Consider the following 12253-nt stretch of genomic DNA (forward strand, 5'->3'; position numbering starts at 1 on the left):
GAGGGGATCCAGGGATGCCAGGGCCGAAAGGGGAGAAAGGGGAGAAAGGGCCGAAAGGGGACAAGGGGGACAAAGGAGACAAAGGAGACAAAGGGGACTGCCATTGCTGCCAGGGCCGCCAGGGCTGCCAGTGCCGCCAGGGCCACCAGGGCTGTCAGTGCCGCCAGGGCTGCCAGTGCCACACTAGCTACCAGGAAGAGATAATAGTAATTTTTTTTCCTATCTGTTTGGATTTTTATATTTTTTTCCCCCCAGTTTTTACCATTTGGTTCGGTCTGAGTATTTGTGTGTTGGAGTTTCTGTAATGGACTTTTTTTTCCCTTTTTGGGATAGTTTTCGAGTGCTTGTATTTGGGTGTTAGAAATGTTTCTTATCTCTGTTCTATTAATAGTTTTAAAATCCGGAACTGTTGTTCTTTAAACCCAAAATCTGCTCTACACAAAAAATACAGTGGCTGGGGTCTGACGGGTCAGGCTGAAGCTAAAAAAAAAAAAAAAAAGATGGGGGCGTTGACGTTATGCAGTCCTAAAACACACCAAGTCCACAAAATAAAATAGAAATGAAAAGCACAAACCTTATCTTTACCTTGCTTCTTCTGCGTTTTCCAGTTTTCCTTCTTGTCCAATCTTCTGTGTTTTCTTTCTACAATTATTCTTCCTGCTTCTTTGGGGTTTTCTTTCTTCCTTATCACTGGTACCCAAAACGGCTACACCAAAGAGATCAGAAGTCTAAGTTTTTTTTCTTTTTCCAATAAAGTTGTCTAGCAATATGGCAGACACTACCCCTTTCCCATGAAAAGGTTGGACATGTAGCCACGTTTCCACCATTAATTTGCTTTTAAATTTTTTTAAACCATTTTCATTTAATTGCATTTTTTATAAGGCATATAAATATCTAATTTCAGTAATTTATTGGTACTACAAGTCTTCAAGCCCACGTATTCATATAAATTCATGCGTTATTGTAAATTAAAATTTATATTATAGGTTAAACAAGTGCAAATATTATACATATTTGCATAAAATATATAATTATGTAAACATTTTTTTTTCTATAATATAATTCTATCTTATCTTGATAGTATAATGTGAATTAATAATTTTTCTTTTTATTATTATTTTTGTAACAATTAATAATATTCCGTCGATATAAAAAATACATTTAAAAGATAATTTTTATTTTTTTAATTTTGAAACTATTTTTTTCTATTTATATTAATTTATTATATTTATTTATATTTTAAATAATTTTTAAATTAATTATGACATCATTACAATTCAACTTTGGCTCTCAATCCAACTTCAAAAACCTTAAACCCCCTTCGTTCTTCAGTTGTTTGAACGATTTGGGTTTCAACACCATTATATGGATTTGACAAAGTGTGTAGAAGTTGAATGATCTTTTGTGTCGTTAAGTAGGTTCTTTCTTGGAAATTTCTATTCAATTCGTATATGTTGTTAGGTCCTTCTAAGGAGAAATTATTAGGACCTAGTCCCGGGTAGTTCCAACCAATAATAAAAGGAGAAATTCTTTTTTAACTCTAGTTAAAAAAGAAGAAGAATTAATTAGAAAAACACAAAAAAATTTAATTTATAAACAGGCAAAATTCAAAAACTTGAAATAAATTTGAAATCCAAAAGCTCAATCTCATCAGTTTGTATTTAGTTTTAGTGACCTTAGTCTCTCCATAGAGGTCTTTTTCTCTCAAAACTCTAGATTAGTTTCCTTCTTCCACTCCATAACCATCACTAATCTATCTTAGACTTTTATGGCCAACAAGTATAGGTGCTTACGCGGTTCATAGATGTGTATTTTAAAAGAATGATAAAAATAAAGGCATGATGAATTTTCGTCAAAGTAGCAGAGCAATTTTTTCTTTTTCATCAAGATTTTATTTTTGTGTGTATTTTTTTATTTCCAAATAACTATTTAACCACTGACTTTCTTTTTTAATTTATTTTTACATTAACAGTGTGACCACAGGGGTTGGCCTTGGTAAGTGATGTGCATGTGCGAATATTGTAATATCAGCTATCATTTAATAGCAAAGATTGATGTCAAAGTTTTGAATTGAAGATTGCAAAAGTTATATTCGGTCGTAGGTTTGCTGTGAGCTTTGAACATTGGTTCTGATGTGATGTACTTGTGTAATTTGGAATGGTTGTTTAATTTGAAATTGTAATATTTTGGCTTATAAATAAGGTTAGTGGTATTTGTGGAAGTTTGGAGGTTAGTATTTGCAAATGAATTGTGTTTTAGGGATTAATTTTGTTTTGGTGTTTGGATTCATTGTGTTTGTTTTGATGATAAATCAAACAAATAGGAAAAAGCTTGAAAATGGCATATGTTACCTGTAAAATGCTTTGAATAGGGTAGTTTGTTGTGCTTGGCCATATCCTTAGCTATATTCGAAAAATGACTCTCTCATTGAATAAAATGGATTGTATTGAATACGGGATCCGGCAAAACTCTTGTATGCGCTCGGCGCATGAGATATCTTTTCGGAATTTGGAATTAAAGTTAGTTTATGTTGTAAATAAATAAGCTCTCCCAAAAATCAACAATTTTTTTCTCTTTCTATATAAGATATTGGCTTTTTCCTTTGAAACAATTATTGTTTTACATTAATAGTATAATATAAATTAATAATTCCCTTTTCATTTTTATGAGCTATTAGACATTATATATAAATAAATAACCAGTGACGTGGACAACTTTATTTTGAAGTAGCCTTTCTTTCTAAGCATGCCACCCAAGATTGCCAACCAATGGTAACCGCCAGATACCGAACTCAACTAAGCCCTGATTATTTTTGGGTCTATCATTTGATTTGGGATTTGGTTGATAGCCAGGTTTTTTTGTGAATTTTTAAATGAAAAATTAGCTTAAAATGGGGGTTAACGGTCTTAGTCTAACGGAAATTAACAAAATGATTATGTAATAGACCAATTTTGTGTTGGGTGCTTCATGGGATACTTTAAGAGTTTCTAAACTTCCAAGTTAGACTAGTTAACAATTTGCAACTTAACTATTCTCAAAATTAATAGACTACATCTTAAAATTTTGGAAATTTTGATTTTCCATCTTTCAATATTAAAAATTTCTAGATTGTGGCTCTTAAGGTTACACATGTACATCATTAGTGAGATTGTTATGTGGCAATTAAGTTTAAAGTTAGTGTGTTTAGGGTCAAAAATCACAATTCCAATTCCCAAATCATGATTTTTTGTGTTTAATAAAAGTAAGATCATGTTTTTTGGTCCAATAAACATGATTCTTTTCTATCCATGGCCATAGGTTAGAAGGATGGTATTTTTGTATCACCTGATCCAAAGCATAAGGAATATTTGTGGCTGCTAGAATCAGAACAATTTCCACACTGTTGCATACAACCTAAAATGTATTGAAGAAAATTTCCATTTCAAGATTACATGTAGGTAAGTGAAAGGAAACAATTGATGATAATGCCATTTATTTACCATTTAATAGAATATAAAGTTATTATGAACAGCATTGCAAACTAGCCTGCCATTTTAAGGCCAACAAGGAAATGGCTAGTCATCTTCTCATCTATTGTATGTTAATGATTCCTTTTTTTAAAAAAATTTGAAAAAAAATCACAAATAATAGCACAACCCTAGTTCAGGGGATGTATACAACAACAACAACAACAAAAAAGGCCTTAGTCCTAATTCTTTTTGTGGTCAACTATAGATCCTCAGTAAATTAATTAGTCAGGGTTGGTTATTGATTTAGTGAGCTCATCATTCTTTAGTGGTCAACTATAGATCCTCAGTAAATTAATTAGTAAGGGTTGGTTATTGATTTAGTGAGCTCATCATTCATTAGTGCAAAGAGATATGGACTAAATATTGATCCTTGATGCGAATATACAGCAATAGAATCTCACTTGTGATATCTCCACTTGTTCTCATACTAGTTACAGACTTAAAGGGTTTTTCTCCAAATGTTTTCTTTGTTTACTGCATAATTTATTGTTTTTCCAGTATTTGTGCTCTGCTGGTTTTCATTCACCATTCTCACAGCTTTATAGACACTTTGGTACCTAAAAATGACGGCCCATCATGAAACCACCAGGTTCCTTATTTTCATCCCTTAGAATTTGGAAACTAATAATACTTCCTTTTCGATCTGTTTTCCTGACATTTGTAGGGGTGCTCAAATAGCATGATGTATTTGGAGCTCGTAATGGTAAAATGCTCAACAGTTATGGAGATTTTCACATTTGGATTGCCATTATCTTATTCATCATTGGAGGGGTACTGCTTTTCAGTGTAGAGATAAGGATCGAAAATGTCGGCCTTGTGCACTTGTCTTGCCTTCTTTCTGCATTTTTTCAAGTAGTTTAGAAAATCCAACATTTTAAAGGAACATCTTTTAACACGTTGTCTTTCACTACAAGTTTCCAAAACTATCTCTTTGAATTAAACTTTAGTGATAAGAGTATTAGCTTTTTAAATAAAGTGAAGCAAATGCTAAGAGATTTATATTTATTTAATGACTTTTCAAAGAAAATTTCATTTTGGCACATTCTAAAATGGAATAAAGCCAACAATTTAGGACAGGGGGGTAGTATAGAAGTGGAATTTCAAAGACAACAAAATTGGAAGAAAAAAAAACATGATATTTAGGAATGATAAGTAAATGCCTGTTTGTGTCCGGCTTTTTTGTTTAGTTTTTTAAAACTTGACAGCCAAATAAATTGATGTCAAACACACTCTAAGCATACTAAGAGAAGGATGAGGTATCCTTCAGGTTTGATAAGATGAAATGAAAAAAGAGAACAAAGAAGATGATGAAAAGATAAAAAGATTTAGGCCATTGAAGTATTGATGATGCGAACTAGTAGCTCCCAATCCTGGCTTACAAGTTAACTTCCAAGTTAGTTGACCTAAGGAACCCCCTACCACTAGTAACACTAATCACTTAAACAATAAAAATCTTGACTCCTCGAACCAAGATAACATCTTGATCCTATATCATTACCAGTTGCAAAATCTCCCCAAGTCAATAAACTAGACCACCCCATGGAACTTCGTGTTCTAGCGCAGCTAGTGTAAAATTACAATTTTTGAACACCATGCCATCTTGATAGATAAGGTTATGATTGGAGTCAGGAGTATTCATGTCATTTACATAAACAGATACTAATCATTTAGTTTTTCAAACTTCAATCTTTATCGTGAGAAGAAGCAAACCCTCATCATTGAAATAGAAAGTCCTAATTTGTAAGCTCTCAACGAAGGCACGAAATAAGGGGATGGATTTCAGGAAAGGAAAACACAACAAATTCTACGAAGCACAGAAGATTAGAAGAAATGACCATGAATTTGGGTGATTCAAAACTATTTGAGGCAATTGCTACAGACCAAAAAAAATGCTAAAACTCATTCAAACCATTCCAAGCATGAATGTGCTAGTACCTTATGCCCTGAAAATCAGACATCCTAAGTTGGATTGCCATAAGAATTCCCCTAGATTACCTGAAACACAAATCTGGCGGGTTATATCATGTATCTGTGGTTTACTCCCCAAGAGTGGGTCCAAAGGGTCTTGCCTAGGTGAGGTTCTGCGTCATCAAATAAAAAACCTTATTCCCTGAAAGCCAAACAAAGAAAGGAATCTGATTATTTATACATTCTCCGATATGCAAAGAACAATTTTAGTCGGAAAAGAGAGGAGTAACTCAAGTATACAGGAAGCATACAAGAGGTCCTTCAAAAATAAATTATTATACTCAGAGAAATTTAAAAAAAAAAAAAAAAAAAAAAAAACAAGAAAATTGGCTACTTTTCATTATTAAGTAAGCACAAGAGCTTTAAGGCATTAGGACCTAAGATTTGAAAAGGCCCCAACTTCTAGTGGGATGAAAGAATGCTTGCATTTCTCCTTGCAATAGAAAACATCTCATTGATCCATGCTGCACCACTTTTTTCAATATCTGTAAACTCTGCACCAGAAGCAAAAACAAAGGGCAACCACTTTCCTTTGCCAATGTCCTTGCAAAGAGCGTTTTCCCAGCTCCAGGAGGTCCAGAAAGATGAACACCCTGTTCCACACAATCATATTAAACTATCTTACCATTACAATTTTCTTTTTTTAGATAGTTACAACGGAGGAGGGGGATTTGATATCTAGATTTGATATCTAAATGTCTCCATTGGAAACATTTGGAGATGCCAATCAAACAAGTTACAAGGCTCTTAGTTGTCTTTCTGTTGCATTGTTATAAGTTAAGGAACAGGTCAAATAAAGAAGTCTCTATATTCACAATACTAGAAAAAGTTACCCAAACAAATTTCACACCTTTGTCACAATACTGCATGGGATTTCCTATGTAAATCATTAACTCATTGAGAAGATCCAAACATCACCACCTGATACCACTGGTACATTGAAATTTGTGTCACTGACATCTCCTACTGGCTGGTTGAGCACAAAAAGTATGGGACTTCGAGGATTTATATAAGACAAGATAAAAGCAAGGAATCAACTGCAGAGATAAAAAAATTTACCAGCATGTATTTTCTGCATTAGCCACGTGACAAAGAGCTGGTCATACTTTTTATATAGGAAACGCTTAGATGTGTAGAAGCAACACAGACTCCCTAATAGGCCACAGAATCAATATTCCACGCAGTAATGCCATTACAACTTTCAGCAAGTAATGGATCTGACACTTATGAAGGAGATGTACTTCAACTCCAAAACTGGATATCTTCTCAAACAAATGAGGGTCTAGGGGAATATGGACCGGCCAAGTATTACAAATAAGTAATTGTAAGCCAAGGATACATTTCAAATCTGGTACTAACAACCATCAGATGGAAGACTTGCAACATATTGTAATGGGAGAATTCGTTTCATTGTAACATACAATCTCTTTACACGCTAAAAACAACAGCCGCTGGCTCAGAACTGCATAAACGTTTGGACTGCACAAGAGAATGAAGTTTTTGAAAGGTGTTTAAAAACATTTGAATCGACTCTAATGAGTGCAAATCCTAAGGTTCAATTCCACAGGATTTTCATTGCTTGTCTAGTAACGCAGCTAGCATTTCAACAAATGATTTTGCATCAATTGTTTATACAATCTGACCTTATCCACCACATCCTTGCGTACACTGTTTTCAACCTCTTTTGGTTAACTAAATGTTGAGAAAATGTGGGATACTATGTTTGGTTTGTTTGTTTGTTTATATATACACAACATTATATATAAACTCTAAAGCTATGAACAAAATTTTCAACTCAAGCATACTTACATGGTTATTATCAGATGAACCATGAAGCATTTCTATAAACAGATAGAAGGCAGAGAGAAAATCCCATCTCAATCTAATTTCCAGGTTTTCACTCTTTCGAACTATCAAAACAAATTTGTAATACTTAGAGTTAGGCACAGAAACACCGCCTAACCCAAAAGCTTAAATCAATGGGTTTAATTATATTATATTAATAGATCATTTTCTAATTAATATTAATCAATTGTTCTATTATCTAATATAAACTTCACTGCTCAACCAACCATCTTATTATTTTTTATTAATATCCAAAGTATGACTCTATTACTCAACTATAAAAAAAACACAATACAAAAATTACGGATCTCATACTTTTCTTCCGCTTAGGAACAAAATATTAGAAATAATTGAAATCTGGTAACAGTTACCTCAACTAATAAATTCAGAACAAGATCTCATATTTTTTATTCACTTAGGAGCCAAAATATTAAAAATAATTAAAAACCTCTTCTCAAGTAGATCTACCGATTCCCGTTAGAAAGAAGCAAATCACCCCCTCCCGTATAAACCTAATATGCATTAAAACGTAAAAAAGTGCACCAAATATTAACGAAATTCAAAGTACCGTGAAACCCCAAAAAAAGACAACAACAACAACAACAACAAAGTTTTTCTTTATCAGGGAGGCAAACAGGTTTGGGCTGGAAGATGGTGGATGAGAGCCCGTGTAAACTGGGCATAATTGTGACCCTGGGTGTCAGGGTCAAGATATCCAAAGTGACACACTTCACAGTTTTTTCACAACCATAAAAGTGTGTCAGGTTGGGTATCTTAACCCTAACAACCTGTCTCACAGTCATATATTACTCCAGATCGAAGGAGATGAAGAAAACATCAACTGTGTTAGGTCTCTCGAACTCGTACGGCGGAGGAAGTAATCGAGTTTGTCATGACTTTTATAGAGGCCAAACAGTGCAACCTGTGGCTGTGATTTTACAAATTTGTCCTTTATTTTATAAAATTTTATAAAATATATATATCATTTCATGAATATTTAGTGGACTAGTTTTGAGTCCAAAACCAAAAAGGTCCAAAACAGTGGGCTGCACTGTAGTGATATTTGATCGGTGGCCATGACTATGAGGATAAAGCGGAGGACAGGTGTAGGGGTAGCTACTAGTACTACCCATACGTGGAGTGGTGTCTTCACCTCCAAGTGTAATACGATCTAGAGTTGACTGTTTATGGTGGGGAGGACGGGGACCCCTAATCATAATTAAGGCCTGTAAACAACTTTGACACAACCTATTAATCTAATGCAAATGAACACAAATAATAACATCCCAATTGTAGCTATCTCATCTATTTAAGTTGGGATGAAGTCTGATTTCTCAAAAAATAATAAATAAAAAGAAGCTTGGATGAAGTCTAAGGTTCTTGTTTAAGGTGAAAATTATTGTTGTTATCAATCTATGTCATAATTAATGAAAATATAGATTTGGATGAGAAACTTTTGAGAATTGATCATTGAAAACAGTAGTACATAATAAGAAGTTTGTTGTAAAATTTCAGTTACTAGCAAAGTTATAACTCAAATCAATGGCTCTTAAACCCATAATATATTCTTCATTCTTCCTCTAGGCAGCAAAATAAAAAATTAGGTATATTTCAAAGCATGACATCCATTCAGAACTTGGTACAAAGTCAAAAACACAATTTAGCATATGGTTGGCCGGTATCTTTGAAAAAATTAATTCAATTCAAACAAGTTGCTTTGTTTTTTTTTTTTTTTTGGTATAATTTGCTAGTTTGTATGATAGCATTACAAACCTATCACCAAGAAAAATAGCACCATAAACAGGACAGGAGAACCTGAAAAAAAAAATTTAAGAAAAAAGGGGGAGAAAAAAAAATTAAGTTATATAATAGAAAGAGTACACTCACATGCCTAATCAATGCAAAATGAAAAAGAACATTAAAGTCTTCCTGTTGCAGTTTCTCCACACACACACACACAAAAAAAAAAAAAAAAAAAAGTCTTCCTGTTGCATTGAATTTAGGTAAAGAATCCGATTAAAACACGATCATATTATGGTAAAAATCTCAACAGTGTATGAAAGGATAACCTCTTAAGACACAACTTTATGAGATCCCTCTCTTCTCTCTATTTAGAAATGATGTTACAATACCACCACACATCTTTGATGCGATAATATTACTTTACAAATATAAATGTTTGTGAGATCCCTCTTCTCTCTGTTTAGAAATGATGCTACAATACCACCACACATCTTTAGTGCGATAATATTACTTTACAAATATACATGTTTTTGAGGTGTGAGGGACAAGAACTAGAGTTCAAATCTCCATAAAAGAGCTTCACACATCTATACACCTAAATTAGGTTAGAATAGAACTTCTATCTTGAATAAAAATTTAAAAAAAAAATGATGTTACAATTAATGGCATATCAATATGCCAATTAACATAAATAAATAGAAAGAATGGGGAACTTCTGTTACATGTAAGTTTCGATCAATCCAGCAAAAGTGCAAGTTGAATCCTCAATTTGTACTTAAAATGACACTCAAACCAGCAAAATAAATCCACCAAGTAAACAAATTAGGAATATCTAAATTCCATTAGAAAGTTTTGGTCCATAAATTGTGATATTAATCATATTATTCAATTTCAACATGTAGAATTTTTTGAAATTGATTAGGCATTTGAAAAGGTCACCCAAACCCACAGCGTAGACAAATTAAGAAATCCTGTTTAGTTGTGTTGTTTAAACAACCGTAATATAACACGTATTTCCATAACATTTTTTCATCCACGCATATTTCTAAAATACTTAAACAATGTTACCAAAACATCATTACCCACACATATTTCCATTAACATTGAACTTTCTAATTCATGGTTTCCTAAATGGTTACATTTTTCAATTTAAACAAGTAGAATCTTTTTACATCAATACTAAAGACTTACCATTCACAAAAGCTTAACGATATGAAGTAGAATCTTTACTTTTACAAAACAATTCCCCATATTAACATCAGCGGGAGAAATAAAGTTGACACAAGATTCAAATAACAAACCACCACTTTGATATCTTCATAAATAACTTGTCCAGAAAATCAAAAGATAAAAAACTAATGGGAAATTTAACCATTTATATTCATTTTCTCTTAATAAAACCTGACCTGTCCAAAAAGCCTCAAAAGATGGGTACTGAACATGTCATTACCACCTGCTCAAGAAACACGGACAAGTAATCAGTGAGTGAAAATTATTTTATAGTCTCGGAATTATACTCCCTCGGGAGGGTCCGGGGTAGGTGAACTCGCCCCTTTGTGACAAAGGAAGCACAGCCCACCAGTCAAACATAAAAGCTTTTTGAATTTTGCTTCTCAAAAAAAAAAAAATCCCTTTTTAAAAAAAAAAAAATCGAAAAATCATAGGCTTCGAGAGTTAGCTTTTGGAGTTGCTGTGGTGTGTGTCAGGAGTAACAATTCTGCTTTGGAAGATCACCTAAGAAAGTAATAAAAACAGAGGCAAAGATTAAATCCTTTAACCAAAAGAAAAAGAAACGGAAATGGTGATGAGAGCAAGAACATAAGGTTGAGAGTTTTGTCCTGTTACAACAGCAAATACAAACAACGAAGACATTGACCCCCTTCTTCACCTGTTTGCAGCATAAACATTAACCAAGGATAAAAAACAACTATAAAGTCTTTAGATTGAGTCGTCGACAAAGTCTTTGTTTATGTCTGATCTCTTCTCTCTCTCCTTTCTCGGTCTTATCTATTTTAGGTGGTTGAGTAACTTGTACGTCAAGATAAAAACGGTGAGTTTTGGGGTCAGCAATGATATTAAAAAGGGTACGTATTGGCTAATAATTAAATGGGCTTGAATGGGTTGGGTTTAGTTGGGCTTGGAGGTAAATAGGTCGGGCTAACCCGACCCAACATCTATTTGCCCTAGCCAAAACATTCTCTCTCTCTCTCTCTCTCTCTCTCCAAGCGCCTCTACCAGCACCATTTGCCACCGGAAACACAGGCTGTGGTTCCAAATCCAAACCTCTCCTCTCTCTTCGATTTGGCCCTAAAATAGGCTCTAGGTGGCGTGTGAGTTATAGATCGGCGTGTGTATATGTGTTGATGTAATTTTGTGTTCATGGGTATGTGAGTGCGAATTTACACAAATTGTGTGTTTGTGAATCTGAGTTTGGGAACGAGTTAAATGTGTCAATTTTCTTTGTGAGTGAAAATTGTGAAATGGGTGTGTGTGTGGTGTGGGTGAAAATTTGAAGGCTTTGTGTAACTGTGTGTTGGTGTCGTGTCTCCGTGTGTATTGTGAATGTGTATGGGTGATGTATAAACAGATTTCGTCACTTTTCTTTCTCTCTGCTATTTTTTCTTCGTCCTTCTCTCTGCTTTGCTTTCATGTTCCTGTTTGGCTGAAAAATGGAATACAAAGATTAAATTTTGAGAATCTAAGTCAGATCAGAAGAAATAATTGGTGAGGAAATGAAACAAAGGAAGTGAGGAATCTCTCTGTAGTGTCTGGTTTGGTGTTTGAATGTTGAATAATGAGATCCTTGCTGTTTTAGCTGCTCTTTTTTTTTTTTTTTTTTTTTGCTTCCATTCTATTTCTGAGATTTTTTGTGGGTTTTCTTTCTATTGGGTTTTTTTGGGTGAATTTTTCTAGGTGCATCTGGTGTTTTGCTTGCTGGTTTTGCTAATGCTATGTTTGGTTGGGACGTGTGAGAGGAATTTTTGTGGGGGGGGGGGGGGAGTTAAGGCTATGTTTGGTTTACTAATTTTTGTGATGAGAAGGGAATTTCTCATTTTTAGAGAAGAGAAGTGTGTGGGAAAATTTTGGACATTTTTGCCCTGTGGCCAGCTTGCAATTTTATGTTATGTTTTTTATCTCTTGTTGCACGATTAGACAATTCTACCTCACCAAAACGTTTAGGATCGCAT

The 12253-nt window shown here is 33.8% G+C and overlaps 1 protein-coding gene across 20 annotated transcripts; it reads right to left on the reverse strand.

The window, feature by feature from the left end:
- Nucleotides 1-3845: 3845 nt before the first annotated feature.
- On the reverse strand, nucleotides 3846-12050 carry LOC142615670 (uncharacterized). 20 transcript variants are annotated; one of them, XR_012840818.1, is made up of 8 exons: nucleotides 10472-12050; nucleotides 9096-9137; nucleotides 6817-7387; nucleotides 6537-6573; nucleotides 6328-6407; nucleotides 5855-6070; nucleotides 5505-5619; nucleotides 3846-4347 (listed from the first exon to the last, which is right to left on the reverse strand). XR_012840818.1 is itself a non-coding variant. In XM_075788411.1 (6 exons), the coding sequence occupies exons 3-5, from the start codon at nucleotides 9118-9120 to the stop codon at nucleotides 5855-5857; spliced, it is 342 nt and encodes a 113-aa protein (XP_075644526.1). In that variant the 5' UTR covers nucleotides 9121-9137; nucleotides 10472-10799; nucleotides 10954-12050; the 3' UTR covers nucleotides 5505-5619. The 20 variants fall into 20 exon arrangements, 2 of the variants coding, with proteins under 2 accessions (XP_075644526.1, XP_075644527.1); XR_012840820.1 differs by lacking the exon at nucleotides 6328-6407; XR_012840812.1 differs by having other exon boundaries at nucleotides 6537-7387.
- Nucleotides 12051-12253: the final 203 nt, after the last annotated feature.

The sequence above is a fragment of the Castanea sativa genome, chromosome 11, assembly GCF_040712315.1.
Source record: "Castanea sativa cultivar Marrone di Chiusa Pesio chromosome 11, ASM4071231v1".
Lineage (NCBI taxonomy): Eukaryota > Viridiplantae > Streptophyta > Magnoliopsida > Fagales > Fagaceae > Castanea > Castanea sativa.

Excerpts from the sequence above, each read along its gene's own strand:
- LOC142615670 (XM_075788411.1), bottom strand. The coding sequence starts at position 9,120 with ATGGTGCTATTTTTCTTGGTGATAG. Across the intron at positions 7,388-9,095 it reads GCTATTTTTCTTGGTGATAG|TTCGAAAGAGTGAAAACCTG; the intron begins GTTTGTAATGCT and ends TTGTTTTGATAG. Across the intron at positions 6,071-7,286 it reads GTTCATCTGATAATAACCAT|GGTGTTCATCTTTCTGGACC; the intron begins GTAAGTATGCTT and ends TGTGTGGAACAG.